Source organism: Balaenoptera physalus (assembly GCF_965194825.1).
Source record: "Balaenoptera physalus genome assembly, chromosome: 6".
NCBI lineage: Eukaryota > Metazoa > Chordata > Mammalia > Artiodactyla > Balaenopteridae > Balaenoptera > Balaenoptera physalus.
In genome coordinates, this window is record NC_138885.1 from 62,946,204 (window position 1) to 62,968,661 (window position 22,458).

Genomic DNA, 22,458 nt, shown 5'->3' on the forward strand with positions numbered 1-22,458 from the left:
GGAGTTCAGATTGCAGTAAAGACTACAGAATCCATTCAGCGAATACAGTCAACGTTTAGTTATTCGACAATTATTTATCAAGACCAGGACTTGAACAAAACACTATCCTAATTGAGTGTATAAACATGAAATTTCCTTAAAATGTCTAAATATGAAATTTTGCAAGAGTTGGTTACACCACCCCACCCCTCAAAATTATATATTTTTAATGTATTTATATATTTGAGAAAGGGAAATCCTGCTACATGGACATGATTTGCAACAAATGAATAACTCCTACAGAGGGAAGATTTGGAGAAACTATACCAAATTTTTACGCCACGATAGTCTAAAAACCTGACTGCTTTAGAAATAGTCACAGCTCTATCACAAGAATCAACTAGTTTGCACAAACCTACCATTTACCTCTGACATGTTTATCAGTTAATAATTCTTTTACTCTTTTTTTCTTTCTTTAGCTATAGATCTTTTGGCAGGAAAAAAAGATGAAAGCAGAGCCCAAATTTTCCGTGATAAGTGAAGATATATAACACTATTTTTTATCTGAAATAATCTGTTCCTTGTAAAGCAATAGAAATAAAATTGTGTGTATGTGTGCACATGAGTGTGTGTGTGTACCATTCTATCTGTATGTATGCTTGTATTCCTTATTAAGGAAAGAAATATTTATATATATGTGCAGGAAATAAATGGCTTATCAACCCAATGACCTGTGTCAACTTTGCCATTACTTTTTCTACTACTTGGTTAGTTTTTGCATTACTTTAGAGGAGTGTTTTAGCACTTAAATGGCCATCTTCCCAAACAAATAAGTGTTATTGTATTTTTAACTATCTATTTATCCACTCAAATGCATTAAGATATCTTAAGTTCATCACTCCTGGGTTATAATGCCTTAATGGTTCTAATTTGAATTTTCTTTCCAATTTTGAACACTCAGGACGCTATCTTCTTTTACTGTTCAAGAAAGAAGTGGCTCTGTCATACACAGGGGGAAAATGCTCTTTTGGGTGTTAGCCCTCCTCATCCTTTGTGGTTTTCTATGGAATTATAAAGGACAGCTAAAGATCACAGACATCACTGATAAGTACATTTTCATCACTGGGTGTGACACTGGCTTTGGAAACTTGGCAGCCAGAACTTTTGATAAAAAAGGATTTCGTGTAATTGCTGCCTGTCTGACCGAATCAGGATCAACAGCTTTAAAGGAAGAAACCTCAGAGAGGCTTCATACTGTGCTTCTGGATGTAACTGACCCAGAAAGTGTCAAGAGGACAGCCCAGTGGGTGAAAAACCAAGCGGGGAAGAAAGGTGAGTGATGTGGGGATGGAAAGAATGGAGGGGGTGTTGAGAAGTTACCAAAGCTAAATAAAATGTGTTCTGATTTTAAATAGTTTCTCCAAAAAAATGTTTCCTAAATACCAGCTGTGTACTGGAGAAGATTGGAGAAATTTTAGAATAACCCCTGAGTAGTTCTAAGTTGCAAGCTCTCTACGTGCATGAGAGACACAGCCCACGTTATCCTAAGTCCCAGTGGATGAATTTAGAACTGAGATGGAGGTATTGACTTTTCCTGGTCTTTTCCTGTGAAGTGCTACTCTAGCCCCCTGCACAGCAAAGAACTTGGGGCTAAAAGCTACAGGAGATCATGGGGGCAATCTCCAAATTGTCATCTGGATTGGGACCCATTTCTCACTACAAAATGGTTCCAGAGCTCACACATTTCCACTGGGAAAGGAAGAAAATGGTCTGAGGATCTGAGCAAAGGTGCCTTAGATAGTCATGATAGAGTAGTGAGTCACTGGACCTCATTCTGCCTTAGATTCTGCAAAGATGGCAGCATTCTGAACTAGAATACTTTTATTGGCTTGGATCAAGTTTGAAATATTCTCATGAATGAAGATATCTGAGTCCACAAAGGAAAAAACAAATGTATGTGATTTTTCTCTATCACATCTTCATCATACAGTTGAGACTCTGCAACTTTCAAAAACAATGGTTTGATGAGCCTCCAGTTATTTTGTAATGCTTGAATTCCAAACAACTTTAACAATATTAAATGTTCCCCACCATAAAATAAGCCAAGTGAGTGACTGGATTTTTACCAAAAATAACTGTGAAATAGATCAATGTTGTTCTTTGTCTATAAAGAACTGTTTATAAATATTCTCTGTCTTTGCCATCTAGCACGGTAGGAAAAATAAACCAATTTACTCACATCTGAGATTAAAAAGCAAAAAGTCTCCCTCAGACAGTATCAGTGTTTGACATTCAGAAGCAGAAACAGAAGAATTGTGAGATTGGCTTCCAGTCACAGAACTTCAGCCATTTCAGTTTAGCCTCCCACCCTCTGTGCTCTCACTTCCCAAGACTGCAAAGTATTTCAAAGCAGGAAGGAGTATGTCTAGAAGGAGGAAGTGGCACCATCAGGTAAAGCAAGGGCTGTACTTCCATCAAGGATGCCCATATGATGCCACCTTCTACCACACCTCCTTCCCTTCCTCTCTGTTCTAGGCCTCTGGGGTCTGATCAACAACGCTGGCGTTCTCGGCGTGCTGGCGCCCACCGACTGGCTGACAGTGGAGGACTACAGAGAACCTATTGAAGTGAACCTGTTTGGACTCATCAGTGTCACGTTAAACATGCTTCCCTTGGTCAAAAAAGCTCGAGGGAGGGTTATCAACGTCTCCAGCATTGGGGGTCGGATTGCATTCAGTGGAGGGGGCTATGCCCCATCCAAATATGCAGTAGAAGCCTTCAATGACAGCTTAAGGTAAAGCAAAGTTGGGCATATTAGAAAATAATAGGTGCTAACATTCACTGAACATTTATTATGTACCAGACACTATATTTGGTGCTTTATGCTATTCCCAATTTATAGATGATACCACTGTAACTAAGAGAGATGAAGTGACTTGCCCACGGTCACCCAGCTGTCAAGTGGTAGAATTGAGATTTGAACATAATTTTGCCAAAGTCTTTTTTCCTTTTTGCATTAGTGCATGATGTGGATAGCGGTGGCAAATTTATATTCAACAGATCAGCTTATTTAACAGGGAATCACAGAGAGAAGCTAAATCAGGTCTCTCTGTTGGTGTTACTGACAGCTGCAGACACAACAGTAGCATTTTATTTAAACCCTCAGTAGAAAATTATCTGGTAAATAATGACTCAGCTATGCAGCATTTTATTTCCTCTTGTTGCAAGTTCTGGACTCAAACCTCACAAACTATATCCGAATGGATGGTAACCTCCCCACCCCCACCCCAAGGACAAGAAAGACAGCTTTCCTCTGATGCTTCCATTTCCAAACGAAACTCAGAGTAGGAGCTTGCTAATCAGAGGTGAAGATTCTGCTACCACCAGAAAGCATTGACCACATCTTTTTGCTGTGTGCTATCAGAGACTCCCAGAGCATAAAACCATAAGATGACCAATTTAACAAAACAAAGTCCCCCAACTCAGTGTGCGCAGACATGAATTTCTTTGGGTTTATGATGTCTGAGGTTCACTGGGCCTCTTGAATCTCTAGGTTTATACCTTTTGACAGATTTGGGGAGTTTTCAGCCATTGTTTCTCCAAACTTTTTTTTTTCCTACAATCCACTATTCCTCCTCCTAGGATTCTAACACAAATGTTAGACCTTCTGGTTTTGTCCCACAGATCCCTATGTTTCTGTTCACTTTTTCAATTATTTTTCTCTTTGCTGTTCAGATTAGGTAATTTCTAATGATCTGTCTTCAAATTCATTGCTTTTCCTTCATCTTCTCCATTTTACTAATGAGTCCAGCCAGTAAATATTTTATTTTGATTATTGTATATTTCAAGGGTAAAATTTTCATTTGGTTCTTCTTTATCTTTTCTTTCTTTTCTGAAGGCTTTCTTTCTTTCTCTCTCTTTCTCTCTCTCTCCCTCCCTCCCTCTTCCTTTCTTCAGAAAGGAAGAGAAAGAAAGAAAGAAAGAAAGAAGAAAGAAAGAAAGAAAGAAAGAAAGAAAGAAAGAAAGAAAGAAAGAAAGAAAGAAAGAAAGAAGGAAGGAAGGAAGGGGAAGGAAGGAAGAGAGGAATGAAAGGAAGGAAGGAGGAAAGAAAGAAAGGAAGAAAGAGTGAGGGAGGGAGGAAGGATGGAAGGGAAGGAGGGAAAGAAGAAGAAAGAGGGAGGGAGGAAAGAAGGAAGGAAGGAAGAGGATTCCCCACTCTCTCTGAGCATTAGGATCCCCAACGCCAACTCCTCAAGCCAGAACAATGGGCTTCTCCTGGAGTTCTCTCTGTTTATGAATTGGGTCTCTCCTGGAATTCTTTCCTTCTACTTCTGAGTTTTGAGGTTGATTTGAGTCCAGACCAGGGATCTAGAGCAGCAGAAATATAGGAAACCCATGTTTGGTTCAGTGGTATTTCAAAATCTACTCTTCTTCCCTACTTTGCCCACTAACATTTGCTTTTCAGAGTTTTTAAATAGCTGCTCCATGCATTCTGTCCAGGTATTGTAGCTGCTTTCAATGGGAGAGACAGGAGTGTGTGTGCTTAATGCATCTTACCTGAAACCAGAACCTGTGACTGTCAGTTCAAAGCCTCCAAACTGCAAATGGTTATATCAGTTAAGGTTCTCACGGGAAATGGAGGCACATTAAAATCGGGTCAATGGAGCAGATTTACTGAAAGGACTGTTTGCAGACATGGGAGCCGTGTAGGGAAATCTCAAAAGGTAGTGTAGTTTCTAGGAGTTAATGCCACCAGGGGTATATCTGTCCACAGGACTGAAGGGACAAGGAGACAGGGCTGTCTCCAGAACCTGGATACATAGAGGTTATCACCTTCAGGTGAGGGATGAAACCAACCAGTGTCCACACCACAGGAGGAATAACTAGCTCAACCTCTTCTCATCGCTCCCTCTGATCTGCCACCAGTACTCCCAACTGACTGTACCCAACAGAAGGCAAAATCCCAGAACGTAGTGCAGGAAGAAGGGTGGAGGGGACTAGAGGAGGGTATCCAGCAAAGTGTGCCTTAGGGAAGAGAGAAGACAAATTAGATACAGTCTTTTCTTCGATTTATACATTTATTTATTCAACCAGCATGTGTTGAAAGCACATGTTAGAGTTTGTAATCTAAACCATGGATCTAGGCTTAGCTTACCAGTAAAAGGTCAGATTATTCCATGGAGACTAATAAAGACAGAGCAACTCCATTTTGCCATTTAATCTGGTTGCCTGGTTTGATTCTCCCAGGAAATAAACACAATAAATAGCATTAGAACAACACTTCTCAAAACAGTAAATCGCCAGAGGATTTTGTCAAAATGCAGATTCTGATTCAGTGGGTCTCAGGTGGGTCCTGAGTTTCTGCATTTCTAAGAAGTACCCAAGTACTGCCCATGATTCAGGGATCGCACTTTGATTAGCCAGGTCATGGGAAACCTCCATTAGTCTCTTTGGTTGCCCTTTAGTTCCGTGATTTCAGCAACAGTATCCTAATAAAATTTTAGTATACTTAGGGATTTACTCACTTTTAAAAAGAGATTTCAACTGATGGGCTTGTAGGATTACAATGCAACTATACCATGCTTGAAATTAATCAATAAGGGTGTTTATTTCTTTCTAAGGCTTGGAGCTGGTATTAGAGATGCTACTGTGTATTCAGGCCACACTCCAGCGGCAGCTACAGAATTTCTATATTATAAGAGGATTAGGAGCAGCAGTCCAATTGGAAGAAGGCTGGGGCTCTTTAAAGCTATATTTGCCCAGCAAGCATACTGGCTTCATACTGGTTTTACTTACCTGGTAAGCTTAGTTGTGGACTTAAAGTCATTTGTCCCTAGATTATATGTTATTTTCGTGAGCACGTGGAGAGACAAGGCTTCCCAAATACCCCCTTGGCACTGCTAAGTTCCAAAATCCAAAGGGGATCAGAAGATAGGTGAGAAAAATACAATTAAGTTGGAAAATAATCTTTTAAATTTTAATGCAAGCAATATACATTTCAAAATCTTTCAAGGTCAAGCTAATTTGCATTTTTAGTAAAATATACTTCAAACTAGACAATAGGTATGTTTCTAGAAAGCAGAACCTAAGATAAACCACATTTTAAGTTCACTGGCAGAGTTCTTTGAAAAATGTTATGGTGAAGACTTCTGTAAAATGAATAACTACTTCCTTATATATTCCTGGTAAAAATAGAAATTAAATTTAGGGAACGATTATTCATAAACCGTTTGTAATTCTTTGGTTTGCTTTAAAGAAAGGGGTACCATATTCCCTTAAAACCATGTCTCCCAGTAAACCAGTAGACTATTGGTTTTCCAAGGCGACATGATGAAAGAGCTTGCCAAGCAGCACAGGGAGCAGGTTATTCAGGTCAGGGATTGTCATATTGTATCCCTCAGCACCCCTCATTTGTGCTGTAATCTCCTCACATTCCTGGAGGAGAGGTAAACTTGACCATCCAGGCTAGCCATTAGTCGATTTCACCATCAGGTAGTTTGAGTACTGAGAAGAACCTTGTCCCTAACCCAAATGCTTGTCAACTTAATGAGACAATATCTTTTGGGGGAACACTGCACTGGGGGTGGGTCTACCCAGATCCCCTTCCTGTTCTGCCACTAAACCAGCCCTCACTTCACCACCCTGAACTTCAGTTTCCTCATCTGCAAACTGAGAGGGTAGAACAAGATGCTCTTTCCCATGCACCCCATTCCATGATCCCATGAAAAGATTCATAAGCAAACATTCTCCAAGTAAGCCTGGATTAAACATCTTCTATGGGCTCTTTTCACAGGCGGGACATGAAAGCTTTTGATGTGCACGTCGCATGCATTGAACCAGGATTGTTCAAAACAGATTTGTCAGATCCAGTAAAGACCACCGAAAGAAAACTCACCATTTGGAAGCGTCTGTCTCCAGACATCAAACAACAATACGGAGAAGGCTACATCGAAAAAAGTGAGTTTCTGGGTGGACCCAGGGTCCTCTGGTATTCATTGTCCTAGACAGCTTGAAGGAGACTCAAACATAATTGAAAAAATAAGGTTCTCATGGTAATGCACCAATAGAGATCTCAAATGTGGATCAGGGATCCTTATTAATTCCAGTGTCATCTCTTGCTCCTCCAAGTGTTTATAAACACTTACTGAGCATTTACTAAGTGCCAAGTTCTATACTAAGTGCCTTATAAATTATATCATTTATTCCTCAAAAGAATTACAGTAGTGAGCAGAGGCTTGGAAAGGGGAAATGTCCTACCCAAGTTTATACAACTCCCCCAGGCTGTGCCTGGACCGGAGCCCACGGTCATCACCTCTACCCAAACCTCCTCTTTTTGGTAATCACCGACCACTCATTCAACACTGTTCAAGGATTTATGGAGGTTACAACATATAAAGACTCAGACTTTGACCCTTAACTAGCTTACAATCTAGTTGACAACAAAATGCAAGCAGATGAGACTGAACAATGAGACTGTACAACATGCAAGAAACTTGATCCTTTACTTCTGAGACACAACCCAACAGACCAGAAGGGTGCTAGATAGTATGCTCTCTAATTGCCAAGAAATTCTGCACAGGATAAAAAGTACTGCTGGTTAAGAAGCCTTTATAGGAAAGGTCAGGTTTGAATAAGGCCTAAACAGGAAGAAATTATTTGGGTGGAAGTCTTCTGGAGCAGGAATGCAAGGGAGATGGAGACGGAAGGAAAAGTAACATAAGTCAGACTGAGTCAGGGATAGAGGAATAATCATAAAGATTAGATAACAATGACTAACACATAGTGAACATTTACTATGTACTTGTCACCATTCTAAGTGCTTTACACAAACTCTTTCATTCAAAATGCCCAAACAAACCCTCTGAATTTTATAGAAACAGAGGCACAGGGATGTAACTTGCCCAAAGTGGCACAGCTAGTAAGTGGAAGAGCTAGATCTAAACGCAGACAGCCTGACTTCGCCATCTATTCTCGGGCCGTGCACTGCAACAGGGACGAGGCATTGAGGAACTGCTGGAACTTCCTGTATCCGGGGCCCACCTCCACGTCAAACGTCCTGGCCCTGTTAGTTTACTTGCTATTCCTCAAACACTTACTAAGCTCCTGCTTTGAGCCAAACAGGGCCCCACCTAATTTTGTGTCACTCTAACCCCAACTGTGATCTTACCTCTTCATCAGCAGGCTTGGTAAGACAGCCAACTGTGGCAAGGTTCAAGGCCAGGAGTTTTCAAGGCGGAGCCAAGAGCCCAGTCAGACCCACCTGGGGAGGTTTTTAGACTGACTGACTTCCCCAACCACCTCACTACACACACACACACACACACACACACACACACACACACACACACACACAGATACATATAGGTCAACTAGAACATCTGGTTTGACAAGCCTCCCAGTGCTGATATGTCACTATGTGTAGGGTTACAACCACTGCCATTAAATGCTGTTTCTCACTCACGTACCGCCTCTGAAGGTTCTAAGTAAGTTCGGAAACAAAATCCCTCATTGAAAAGAGCTTTCCCTGTTTGATGTTGAAGTTGATACTTTCTAAGTGCCTGTGACTATATCACCAACTTCCATCTCAAAATTATTTTTGACTTGGCCCCTGGGTCAGGTGTCCTTTCTCAGAATTCCCAGAGGCTTAGAGCCCTGTTTTGTCCTGGATGCTCGTTAGAGTTTTCTGAGCCAGGACCTCAAGATCAGCCAGACTCATAGTTCCAAAGCAGACCACAAATTTAAGCTCACCTTGCTTCATTTCGCAAGGTGGAGTAGTAGGAGTTTAAAATTGACTAAGACTTACGAGCTAGCCTCAATTAGACTCTTTGAACAACTTTTGGCTACTGGCCCTGAAGTAGAAAGAAAGATTTAACACAATAGATTTTCCCTTGAGAAGACACAACTCAAGGTATATTTTAAGAGCTGAGGAGGAATGCTCCAAGCCATCACCACTCCCTTGATAAAATACCTGCCTCTTTAAAGGTATCTTAGCTCGGGACTTCCCTGGTGGCGCAGTGGTTGAGAATCTGCCTGCCAGTGCAGGGGACATGGGCTTGAGCCCTGGCCTGGGAAGATCCCACATGCTGCGGAGCAACTAGGCCCGTGAGCCACAACTACCGAGGCTGCGCTCTAGAGCTGCAAGCCACAACTACTGAGCCCGTGTGCCACAGCTACTGAGCCCGCATGCTGCAACTACTGAAGCTCACGACCCTAGAGCCCATGCTCCACAAAAAGAGAAGCCGCCGCAATGAGAGCACGTGCACCACAACAAAGAGTAGCCCCCGCTCGCCGCAAATAGAGAAAGCCCATGCACAGCAACGAAGACCCAATGCAGCCAAAAATAAATAAATAAATAAATTTATTTAAAAAAGAAAAAAAAAGTACCTTAGCTCATTACACAAACACTTCATTTACCTGAGAACCAGGATACCTTTAGCTTCCTGAGTCAGGGCTTTGGGAGATAATTCTCTCTTTATTCACTGACTTATAGAGGCACATGTTATATGAGTGTACGCACACACAGGCACAAGCACATGTGCACACTCACACTTCCTATAAACTTAGTACTCCCTTAAAACAAATTCGGAATCAAACTACTAACTTCCTGGGTTCAGAAGCCTCAGAGACTTTCTGAAGTATCTTTCCTACATTGGTTTAAAGTAGCGCTTCTCAAAGTTTGGTCCGTGGACCAGCGCCATCAGCATCACCTGGAAACTTGATAGAAGTGCACATCCTTGGGCTCCACTTCACATTCACTGAGTCAGAAACTAGAGGTGGGACCCGGTTTTTAACAAGCCCTCTAGGAGATTCTGCTGCTCACTCAAGTTTGAGAGCCAGCGGTCTAAAGAAATCCCTGTTGCATCCTCTTTTGAGGAATAGATAGAAACCCATCACAAGGGGACCCAGTTATAATGGCAAATTCAAAATAAATTCCCTCACTGCATCCTCCCCTTTGCAACCTAGCCTCACACTCCCCTATTCCCCTTCTTCCAGAGAGCTAATGTGCGTTTGTCTCTTTGTACAGGTCTAGACAAGCTGAAAGGCACTACATCCTTTGTGAACATGGACCTTTCCCTGGTGGTGGAATGCATGGACCACGCTCTCACGAGTCTCTTCCCTGAAACCCATTACGCTGCAGGAAAAGATGCCAGAACTTTCTGGATTCCTCTGTCTCACATGCCAGCAGTTTTGCAAGACTTTTTATTGTTGAAACAGAAAGTAGAGCTGGCTAATCCCAAGGCAGTGTGACTCAGCTGACCACAAATGCCTGCCCCAGGCTATGAGATTGGCTGATTCCAAGGACACATCTCCTTCTCCATCTCATTCTTTACCTAATCCAACCTGGACTCATTAAGATGATGCTTCTTTTGGTAAAAGAAGAGATCCCACCGTCACTGATCATCATCAGGGTCCTTCTCAAACTTTATTTGAAAAGATGGGCAGGTATACACCTGCCCAACATTTAGGCTTTGCCTGCTTGGTACGATGTAAGGAAAATGGGGAGGCTTTCCCATCCAAAATGATCTCCACCCGTTGCCTGCCCCATGCTTCTGGTCCACAGCACTTAAAAGTAACTCCTGGGGCTTCCCTGGTGGCGCAGTGGTTGAGAATCTGCCTGCCAATGCAGGGGACACGGGTTCGAGCCCTGGTCTGGGAAGATCCCACATGCCGCGGAGCAACTGGGCCCGTGAGCCACAATTACTGAGCCTGCGCGTCTGGAGCCTGTGCTCCGCAACGAGAGAGGCCGCGATAGTGAGAGGCCCGCGCACCGTGATGAAGAGTGGCCCCCGCTTGCCGCAACTAGAGAAAGCCCTCGCACAGAAACGAAGACCCAACACAGCCTTAGATAAATAAATAAATAAATAAATAAATAATTTTTTTAAAAAAGTAACTCCTGAATGTTAAATATTTGTCCCTTACCAAAACATTGAGAGATAAGTAGAATACTTTCATAAGTGGATTAGGTGTGTTATCTTGCTGAGAGTAAGATTAAGAATAAGGATTAGAACTCAGTTCTTTGAGCTTTGATGGGGGCAAGAAAAGGAAGGGTAATGAAGCATTATGGAACTGGTATAAGCTAAGGGGCAGCAGAAAAATACTAGGTAAGACTACAAGTAGGAGGGAAGGAAAAGGAGAAAAGGAATAGGAGGACTGAAAAAAAAAAACAAGTGTAAAAGTAGAGGTAGGGAGATTCCAACACAAGCCTGCCTATCCTAGAGGGAACTACAGAGGACGGACAGCTTCTTCAAGGCCACTGTGAACATTAATGCCCATACAGCTCTCTGTGGAAAGATGGTAACAACAGAGGAACCAGTCATTCCAAAAGAAGAAAAAATGTAGAGCATGTGTGTTTATTCTGGTTTATTGTAAATATAACAAGACATAGACTATCTGATACAATTACATCTGAGATGGTTGGAAATCCAATATTTGAGGGGTCTCTGAAGCCCCATGAAAATACAGAGCTAAATTCAAAGACTCTCTTTCACCTACAGTTACAGTGAGAGCAGGTCTGCTCCTGGCTCATATCATGGTTCTAAATTGGGTTGACTCTGGACCCACCCCCCATCCAAAACAAACAGCTACCTAAACGGCTGCTTGCCCAAACCCCAGCGCCCAGCCCAGTATCAATCACAGAGGTTGGCTGAATATTTACACGAAAAGCCTGAACTGTCAAAATTTAACATTTGTTGCAGATTAATGTAGGGTGAAACAGCGGGAGAAATTATCTAGTGTGCATATTTGTGTGTACACACACACACACACACTGAACTGACTGTGAAGAAACTATTTAATGTCTGCTGCTTGAAACCATGTCACTTAGAAGATATCAGTAATTCAATTCATTTACACTCATCTTTCAGGAAACATCTGCCTATGAGGTAGTTTCCTCCTTTCACATTTGCAACATACTGATGACTTTGAAAAATCAAATCTCCAATGGTGTCAGGTCCACCTGAACATATATTTCATTATTTTGAGAGAAGATACACTCATCCTTTTTGCATGAAAATGAAGAAAATCACAGCAAGAATCAGATAGAAAAATTCTCGGGCAAAGTTATCTCAACTATCATCATTACCTACTTATGAACTCATCTCCATCTTGGTCCTAGCCCCAGAGACAGTCCACCTATAGATTCCTGATTTCTTCTGGTTGCCACTAACCACCTATGGGTTAGGTGACTGTCACTCGGCTTGTCCTTGGAGCTGAAGTTCATCCGCATTGTTTGCTGGGGCTCCTCCTTCTCCTCTTGAATTCCTAGATCTTGGCTTCATTTCATTGCTTTAAAAACATCTAGCCTGCTGCTCCCTGACCTTCTGGGCCTCCAGGGCTTTAGAATCTGCAGGAACCTCCTTTGCCGAACTTTCCACCCTGTCGCTGGGCTTACCTAATGGTGTTATTTCCTTTGTTTCACCTAGACCTGAGTTCTTTACTCATTTCTCCTAGTAGCTACAATTGGTAACTCCCTGTTTCACCCAACCAGAAAAATGCTGTACTTAAATGAATGCGCTCAAATATGATATCAACTTAAAATGAAACCAAATATATTCATCCAAGCAACTTTTAAAGCTTTTTCAACTAAATGAGAAGGTGGGGGCATTTGGAGTATAAAGGCATAGTCTCAACAAAAGCACAAGACCTGGGAGGGAGGGAGGGGTCCAGGGGGGAGGGACATGGGAAGGTCACGGCACCAGGAGTCTGAACTGTGGGTTCCTAGACGTCTCTCCATCTCACCATCACTTCTCATATTCTCTGTGCTCTTGGGGAAATACATTTTTATCAATAATATTTTGGTGGACATATGTGCTGGGCTTTCTGCTAAGCACTGGCCTACAGTCAGGAACAAAATGGATATGGTCCCTTCCTTCACAGAGCTTAAGGTAATCCAAAGGCTGAGGCTGCCACTCAGGATGCCTTAGGGGAGCTTCTCCAGGAATCTGTGGTCAAGATGAATTGAGATGTCGTCTTCTGCCACATTGAGCTTGGGAGGTCCTTCCCCACTTAGTTTGGAGGGACCAGGAGAACTTCCCAGATGTTTCCTCTGGTCCGATCTAAAAATCCAGCTGTGTCCGATATAGCTCTATCTGAACACTATATTCAAATCTGGAGTTTCTATCTCCCTCGCCCCACCTACCCTTTCCCAGTCCAGCACCAACTACTGTCAATTTTATCGCCTGAGGAGACCTCAAGTCCATCTACTTCTCTTCACGTCCAGTGCAACCACCTGTTCAAGCTTCCATCACCGCTTATCTCAGCTATAGCATATTTACCCTGTGTAGCTTCAATGAGTTCTCCTCACTGCAGTCAGATCCAAAATTTAAATCTGATCATGCTGGTCTTCTCCCCACCTCCACTTTCCTAAACCCTTCAGTATGTTCCCATTGTACTTTGACTGGATTAAAATGCATAACATAAACCACGTTGTCCTGGCATGCCTCATGAGCCTCATTTTAGGCTACTATTCTCATTTTGCCATCTCAGGGCCTTTGACCATGCTTCTCCCTAGAACGTTCCGATTTTACCTGCTTATCTAGTTTCCTCATCCTACGATCTCAGCCCCTTCCTCAGGGAAGTGTGTACAATTCTAAAATCTGACCACCATCTTTTCATCCCAACTAGGTTCCCATCTTATACATTCTCACAGCACCCTATAATTTGCTTCAGGGCACTTATCACAGTCTGTAATTATGTATTTGTGTGGCTGGTAAGTTAGTTAATATTGGTCTTCCCTATCAATTTTTTTTTCTTAACTTCTTATTGACATTGGCAAATTAAAATAGAATAAATTAACAAGTATTTTTTCAAAAAAATGTTTTGTACAAAAATACTGTCAAAATTTCCTACAAAGCTTTCAACACAGTAGTATCTTTTCATGTACTGAATATAACTATTAGCACAGTGTCAAAAATGTTGAAGACAGAAACAAAATAAAAATCTGTGAAATGTTTGCCACTGATGACATTCCACACGCTATTATTGTCTGTACATACGGCGGAGGCGGACAGCCACCTTGAGCGTGAACAGTATGACTCTCCCTATCAAAGTTAAGTTCCATGAAATCAGGAACCATGATGCTTTGCTTAACTTCGTATTCCCTTGCCTAGCACATTACTGGCACATAGACCGGTGTTCAATAAATATTTGTGGAATAAATTCAGAAATCAGCCTGTATTAGCCATTCTGACTAAGGTGCAGTCTACCACTTAAGATCAAGTTTGCCAGCCCCATTACTTGTGCTATCAATGTGTCAGTTCAGCAAAATCCTGTAACTTCCTTAAGCCTTTGAGTATTTCCACAAGGGCTCCCTACCTCTGGTTCTGCTATCAGCATTCCCTCAGAGATTAGTCAGTGTTGCCATAGTGATTTCCCGTGACCTGTTGATCCAAAGACACTGTGAAGGAGCCTGCGTCTATGCTGAGACTTCCTGGGTCCAGTGGTCACAGAAAAAGAGAACATTAGACATCATTTTGTCCAGGAAATTCCCTGGCAGTCCAGGGGTTAGGACTGAATGTTTTCACTGCAGAGGGCCCGGGTTCAATCCCTGGTCAGGGAACTAAGATCCTGCAAGCCGCGTGATGTGGCAAAAAAAAATCATTTTGTCCATTTCTCTGCCTGTAGGCAGGACATGTCCATGCCATCCAGGCTGAAGAGAATCTCTTCTATTTAAAATCTCTCCAGAAACTCCATAACTTCTGTGGGAAACCCAGCCCAGCATTTAATGAGGAAAACTTCCAGGAACTTCTGAGAAAAGTGATCAATTTTGGCTCTTCTCCACCCTATTAATCCCAATAATTCTCAAGAACAAGAGATAACAATACCATCGGTGTGGAGGAAAGAGCTAAACATTCGTAAAATGAAAAGCTTTTTAATATTTACAAATTATTTGTGACAACTTAACCTTTGCCACAGTTTATAGGGATAATACTGGCCAACAGTTTCCTGAATTTTTGCACGTTGAAAAGTTAAGACAATTCTGTTGATACTCAATTCAGATATTCTTCCTCAACTCTGTGATTCATTTTTTTAAAACAAAATATGAGTAATATCCATTCTTCTATATGAGGCATTAAAATAGCCAGGGCTCTAATGCAGATTCTGGTTTAGCAAAGTTTCCAAGCTCTTTGTTCACACCGTACCTGCCTAGGAAAAAAACAGACCACAGCTCTTGCCTAATTCATTCCTGGAAATAAATAACACTCCAGCCTGAAACAGGTCATGCAAAGCAACATAGCATTCTGTCACATTCTACACCAGCAACTGCCCTCAGTTCCTTTTGAGAAACTGGAGATGGAAAGCATCCTGTGATAGACACATAGCATAAGCCCTGACCAAAACCATGCAGTCCCAGGCCTAGGTAAAATATTTACTCTCAGCCCTCTGGGTCTGTTTTTTCCTCCTAGATATGGCAACTAGAACTTGAGCATGATGCCACCCAATTAATGATGGTACCTTTGTTATGGATCAAGTAATCCAAGCAACCTGGCTTCTCACAGGTATAATAAGAAAAATATAGTAATGGTTATTCAACACTCAGTACATGTCAGGTTCTTAATGCATTTGTACATTGCATGAATGATTTTACCTAACCCTAATCATATCTTAGATATGGGTTTTTTTTGCTTTTTGTTTGTCTTTAATGTGGTAGGAACACAACATGAAATCCACCGATTTCTTCCCGATTCTGTAAGTGTGATAAGAAGGGATTGGATCTAGAGCAGAGCACTCAGAATAATGAAAGGGAAAAGAATCAAGACCTGTGAAAAAAAAACAGCCACACAAAATATCCTTTGGTCGCCGTTTTCTCAGCACCCACTCCGTGGAGAGGCCCACCCAAGGTTCTGTGACTACAGAGGAAGGGAGTCCAAGATGCAGGACGGAAAAAAAAAAAAAGATGCAGGACGGACCTGGCAAAGCCTTCAGCTACTAGAAGAGTGTTCGAATGGAGAGAGGTGGGGTTGCAAGGCCCTTCAGATCTCTGTTCAAAGAAAAGGGAACAGAGGCCCTGAAAGCAACATTATCTGTCAGAGTCACAACAGAACGGGGCTCAGATAAGAAATGGGCCACTTCTCCTGTGAGAAAGATAAGAGACCTCAAAGAGTGACTCAGTAGAAATCTAAGAGCTCCAACATCATCACCCCTGAAGAGCTGCAGAAATAAGATAACGAAGATGATGTGATGATGATGGTACCAAATATTGAGCAGCTACTACATGCACAGCAAGCGCTGTGTTAATTGTTTTATATGCACAATTACCTCACTTATTCCTCACACAACAGCCCTGTGAGGTGGTTACAGAGAAGATGAAAGCTCAGATAGGATACTCAACTTACGCAGCACCTAGAGCTGGTGGGTAGCGGTGAGGACCGTCAGCTTCTACGTTGGACAGCCTCTTAGAGGCAGCCCCCTGCAACAGATGCAGCTAAGGGCCCTTCTTGCTCAGTGAGTATATATTTTTAGAACATCCAAGCCACAGCACTGAGAAGTTATATCTCTTATCAGTGAAATCGATTTACTTGGTCTTCCATACAGAGTTTGGAACTGTGAAAATGATATCAAAAATAACCACCACATTCATCTTGGTGTACGAATGGGCTCTCAGACAAAAATCTTCCATGGCATTTGGGTCTGGTATTGATTGCTTTTGCACTATCAGAAACTTGCCGAAATCATTGCTTTTCTCCTGGGTGACATAGCAGCATTTCCCTTGTACTTTTCTAGCACAGTGTAATGACATGCAGTGGAAACCACAGGAAACTCTGTGGTTGGGTTTTGAACTTGAGCCATCATGCTCAATCCCAAAAGTCCGACAAGGGTACTATGGAATGAAAACAAAGTGGGGGGTGTGACATAATTGGGAGGTCCTGTCCTTATTTAGGGGACAAGAGAAGCATCATTTAGGGGACTTGACTTAAGGGTCTTGGTTATAAATGTCTCCATCTAAACCCAAACCAAGAGCAAACCAGGGGGACCCCACTTGGGACACCCCTCAACTCCCAGAAGCCATGTGCTGGAGAGAGGGTACTTGAGGGGATGCTTGCATGTGTAAGTGCTGGTGTATTTCCTAGTTGGCATTGTACTTGGCTCCAAGTTAGGTGACAAGCATTTCCTGAACACATTCTGTTTTCAGAGCCAAGTTGAGAGCTGCAGAATGTCCTGTTGCAGGATTGCATAAGATCTCCCTCTGCATCTAATCCCTAGATGGTTAAAATAGCAACTGCGCTTCCATTTCAGCAGGAAGTGAAGTAAGACCACCTGTACTTCTGTAAATTGCCAAGGAAGCTTCCAAAAGGTACAAAATGAACCCAAAATCAGTTAAAGCAGAAAGAAAGTGAATGAATAATAGTAGATATACCATTTATGGAACAATTTTTATGTGAATGTGGGCTACAATGCATTATCAGGTATAATCTTCTCAACAACATTGTGGTAGGTGCTATTATGATGCCTCATTTTACAGATGAGAAAACTAGAGATTTGGGAGAGGTCGAGTGTCATGCCCAGGGACACACACACACACACACACACACACGCACACACCTCTGACTGGCCTGGAAGTCAATCCTGGTTCACCAGACACTTGTGCATGTCTCCATCTCTGCTGCCCCTTCCCCAACACATGGCAAGTTTTCAAAATGACCTATTCATGTGTTCTAATTTAGTCCCCTTTCTTTTAAGTAGTTAAGGCTATAGTCAGAGAAATTACTCCGTAAAGAGTCCCAATTTACCTCACCTACCTAAGCTAAAAATAATCCCTCTTTCCTCCCTCCATAGTGAAAATGGAAGGCAGAAGAGTATTTTCTGATTAAATGCAAACTCTTCTGTGATAGAAAAGCTGCCCCAAATGAATTAAAGATAGGAGAAAAATTAGAAGCGAAAAAGATTTGGGATCTGTTATGAAGATATTCTGATACTACATTGGAGTGGGTCACTAGGAAAATCTATTCACGACTTCTAGTGAAGCCAGAGGCACTATATCAGCAAGACGAGAGTTTTGCTGCCTGGAGGTACTATGCCAGAGCCTCCAGGGCGGCTATAGTGGATTTCCTCATTGGCTGGCAGGCCGGACAAACTTGAAGGCTCAGCTGTGTCTCATAATTGTCAAAGTGCAACGGCCACATCTCAGGTGGAAATGGTTGCCTGAGCTATTTCAGGGTCAAGTTTGAAGGAGACTGACTTCTAAAAATCAATTAAAGCAGCCAAAAACAAATTAAAAACCCACACACCTTTATAATATTTTTACAAAGAAATAGTATATGCATGAAGCCAGCCCACATAGCTGTGTGTCAAGTGAATTGGACCCAGGAAACTGTTTCAAATCTGGAATGAGGGACAGGCATGGGGAAAGGGGACTGGGGTTTACTGAGAGGCAGCAGGAGTTTCACAAGTGTTGTCTCCGAAATACACTTATTCCTGCCACCGTTTTGAAGGCGGCTCCATCCAAAGGATTAAGTGCTTAGTCCAAGAAGCTAGGAGTTGAGCTCCAGTCTCTTTAATTCCCAACGTTAAGCTCTTTCCACTGCACGGACCTGGTCCCCTCATGGTGATACTGGGTAATGATGGGCAGTCAGCTCTTTCTCCAAATGGTGTGGGTGCAGGAACTGCAGCTTCCAGGGGACTGGACAAGCCACTTCCTGACACCAGCCCCCTCCCTACCTCTATTCCTCCCCCCAACACCTCTGGCCCCAGGAAACAAGTGGAGACAAATTGAGATTCCTCTCCTAAGTCCCCGCACCTGTGCTCCATTTTTGTTGGGATCAAAGCATGCAAGGCCAATACTGCCACTTGGACACTAGGGGGCACCTGATGCTCATAAAATCCCTGGGATTCCCAGGAAGGACCCTGCAGTTGCTGTTTGATCTCATTGGGAAGGAACATAATCGTTCCTTCTACCCCTAAGAAATATCACTTCTAACGGATTAAAATCTACCGTTTCAAGATGAACTCGTTTCTTTCTTTAATAGCTTTTCCTACTGGAGAAGTCTTCCGTTTAGACCATCTAAATCTGACATGCTGTAGTTTAGTTCTATGAAAACACAGTAAAAAGCAAGTTCCCTCTCGGATGGAAAACCATAATCCTCCCAGCCCTGCTATTGCTAACTTCTAGGATAACCCAGAATAATGCAGAACACAATCAGTGATTAATATAATAATTTTTTTTAAAACAGGGGACCAAAAATACTACAAGGCATAAAAGAAAAATCACCGCCATCTCCAAAGTCCTGCCCATCTCCTGAGCCCATAGCTCACTGTGCTTACATGTCTTCGTGGAGGAAGTGGTGCTGGACGGGTGAAGTCAGCCCCTTGGAGAAGCTGTCTTTCGTTTCACCCGGGGAAGCCCAGAGAACAGCAGAAAGAAGGGGAGGGGCAGGGTGTTCTCAGTTCCTGAAGCCCCAAGAAGAGGCCCCAGGTGCCCCCAACATGCTGAGGCCTTTCGAAGCTGGGCTCTTGGCAACAGCCTTTGAAACAACTGAGTGCTGGCAACCCAGGTTTGACATGAATATGCAAATCAGAATATTCAAATCTCCCATTTCATGCTTTTGGATCCTTTTAAAAATCCAGTCACTAACCGTGACTAACAAAAAAGAAAGGAGAAAGAAAAAGTAGTCTGACCTTTGCTTGTTTTCTCCCACTGACCTCCTTGTGCTGGAGCCAAAGCACTTTTCAGACCAGAGAGAAAGATGGCTGGGGTCTTGACCACTAAGTGCCAAAGACATTTCGCCTCCCCTTCTCACAAAAGCTTGGGAATGGATAAATGGGCACTATGCAGTTCTGTCAATCAACTTCAGTTCTCTATTTTTGTTACTACTAACATGGTTACGAAGCTAAAGTTTGCTACAAAGGCCCCATCAACATATTCGGGGAAATCTTAATGAGTAACGTCTGTAAACTTGCCAGGCTGCTAATTGTGTGTATCATTTCCTTACAATCCCTCCATCTTGTCACTCTGGTCCCAATAATCACTTTGGCTCCCATACTTCTTCCTCTGTTTGCCTGCTCCCCAGAGGAGGGCCTGGAGGAAGGCACTTCAGAGGCAGGCACATCTCTATAACAAGATGTGACAACGAGTTTGGGGAATTTGCTGGGTAAGCATAATTATAAAAAAGAATTTTCATCATTATCCAGTGCTTTTCGGAGACACAAACGTGATGGTAAGGCTCTCCCGGACCGGGGCAGGCACACAGCAGGCGCTGACTGATTAACCCAGTGGCAAGTCCACCCTGCCCGTGGGGAAAGGGACACATTTAAATAAAGCCCGAATCAGCTGTCATACCAAACCAATATAAACAGCTGAATGGTAAAGAAACAAACAACGAAAAAAAATTTTTATTTCCTAGGAGATGAATTACACCCATGTTCAAAATTCCTGGCACTCTTTGAAAGGAATCAGAGTTTGTAGATGTTTCTTTGCCTTGGTGTCCTTGGGGAGCAGGGGAATTCAAGATTTTGCTGCAGGAGATGTAGGACTTCCTTTCTTGGGGAGCAGGGGAATTCAAGATTTTGCTGCAGGAGATGTAGGGTGGAGACCAGGCAAAGACTATGTTTTATGTGCTAGTGCAGAACAGGGAAGAGGTGGCCTTTTAGTGTCACATGGAACGTGACTGCTGCACTAACGTGGATGAAAAGAAAGCGTCCAGGACCCACCTCTGCAGGCTGGTAGACGATTACCGCCATCCCACACCCGACACCCACGCTCCCCACAATGTTCTCCAGCTCCTATAGCCCCTAAGGCTCCTGCTGCTTTTGATAATAACCCTTGCCTTTTGTATGAAACACACTTACGCACCTGTTGCTCCTGTGGCCACCACCCCTACACGGAACCTTCTCTGAGGTGTCAACGCCTTTTAACGTTTCTTGGATTTTATCTCCTTATTGAGATGGGGGCAGGTATTAGGAGTCACATTTTTTAAGAAGGGAAAAAGTGAGGCTCAGGAACTACGAATCACCTTCCAGAGGCACAGAGCATCAGAGCAGCCCTGGAGCGTCAAGATCTCCTGCCAGCCCAGCGGCCGTGGGTATCTCCTAATTGAGCAGATGCGCCCCTGTGTTTACTACCCTTGGCCTTTGTCCTTTCGCCTCCCCCGGCAGATCAACTGAATCCCCTCGGAGCCCTAGAGCCTCCACTGGGCAGTGGGCACCAAACGGCTCTGTTCTGGCAACTCCTCTTGATGGGGTGACACCCAGGGTGGGTGAGGTGGAAACCACTTGCTAAGGTTGGGTTTAGGAATTACCTCTTAACTTCTCTTATGCAATTTTGTTTCCCCTCCGCCTTCCTTACTGAGGATAATTGACACATGCTGGCATGTTTTTTGAAGCTAACCCAACATTTTATGATCTGTGAAAAGAGCTGCAATGTTCTAGAGAAACACAACATCAAGATAGCAGCTGGACTCCCAGCTGCATTGGGTCAACCCCTGGTGTCCCATTTCTTTTATTCTGATCCTTTGGTAACAATTCCTAGCATTCTTACTGAGGGCAGGGAGAGGAGAAGGAGGCAGTAAGAAGCAATCTGGCTACGCTTTGGGTGAAACTCCGTCAAATCAGTTTGCCATAGGTAACAAGGGGAGGCAGGGAACTAACTGGAAACAACTCTACCTTATGTACTGTGCTTGGTCCATTAACACTGGTACCATCTGGCCGGCTCCTCCTCTCTCTTCTTCATTAGAGGGAAGGTGGAAGGAGACCCCCAAGCTGAGATCCATTCAAGTAAGTCCGCAGATTTCAAAAGTCGTATATTCCAGAAGTCTCTTTATACATGTAGCTCTAGTTCTGACAGTAGCCAAGAAGGTTATATTCAGGCAGGGTGAGTGGGGCTCTGCATCTTTTTGGCAGCCAGGATGCTGTGGGTACCAATAGTCCTGCCAACTGCCCTCTTCCCAGCACCTGACATCCCCCGGGTGACCAGGTCAGTCCTCGGCTACTGAGGAGTGATCTGGTCATCTTCCCCGTTCAGACCTGACATGGCCCTGTCACTGCTCTCCCAGGCCAGGACCCCTCCCACCAGCACGAGCAACCTTTGACGGGGCTCCTAAGAAAGGACTTCCCTCTCTGGGCATCCTTAACACCCCTAGTGTTGCACATCTTCCCTTGGCCTTCTCTGCTCATTTCATGGGCGGCTTTCCCCCCGCATGTGCCCCACGCCCCCTTAGGAACCTGGCTGGGAGAAAATATGAACCCTTTGACGGCCCCTATCAAGATGTTCCTTGAAACTCAGCTAGCCTCCGGACCAGCTGGTGCATGGCTCTCTCTTCAAGTGGAGTTCTTCCCCCACTAGAATACTTCCTAGCATGTCAAGGAGCTGAAGGGTGTTTGGCCTCCAGTTTGCACCCCTCCAATTTATTCAAGAATTTTCTGCCCTGGGACCGACTGTCAGCCCCAGAATTTGCCTCTGCTCTCCGCGGGGGCCTGCGAGGTCTCTAGTATGCAAACAGAACTCTCCAGTGGCCCCCACCAAAAACAAGCCCTGATTTGTCTGGA

The 22,458-nt window shown here is 43.3% G+C and overlaps 2 protein-coding genes and 1 long non-coding RNA gene across 4 annotated transcripts in view; 2 read left to right on the forward strand and 1 right to left on the reverse strand.

Annotated features, from left to right (window-relative positions):
• DHRS9 (dehydrogenase/reductase 9) overlaps positions 1-12,585 on the forward strand; it is a 28,582-nt gene extending 15,997 nt beyond the window's left edge. For both annotated transcript variants that reach the window (XM_082465493.1, XM_082465494.1), the window contains exons 2-5: positions 941-1,311; positions 2,515-2,773; positions 6,773-6,936; positions 10,004-12,585. In XM_082465493.1, the coding sequence (XP_082321619.1) occupies positions 999-1,311; positions 2,515-2,773; positions 6,773-6,936; positions 10,004-10,227 (960 nt within the window). In that variant the 5' untranslated portion in view covers positions 941-998 and the 3' untranslated portion in view covers positions 10,228-12,585. The remainder of the gene's footprint in view (positions 1-940; positions 1,312-2,514; positions 2,774-6,772; positions 6,937-10,003) is intronic.
• The window catches only part of ABCB11 (ATP binding cassette subfamily B member 11), a 145,502-nt gene extending 125,080 nt beyond the window's left edge, over positions 1-20,422 (reverse strand). The window contains exons 1-2 of the mRNA XM_082465330.1: positions 19,240-20,422; positions 4,813-5,879 (exon numbers count right to left, since the gene is read on the reverse strand). The gene's annotated coding sequence lies outside the window, so the exon portion shown is untranslated. The remainder of the gene's footprint in view (positions 1-4,812; positions 5,880-19,239) is intronic.
• Positions 1-22,458, forward strand: part of LOC309662605 — a 111,546-nt gene that overhangs the window by 30,275 nt on the left and 58,813 nt on the right. The window lies entirely within an intron of this gene.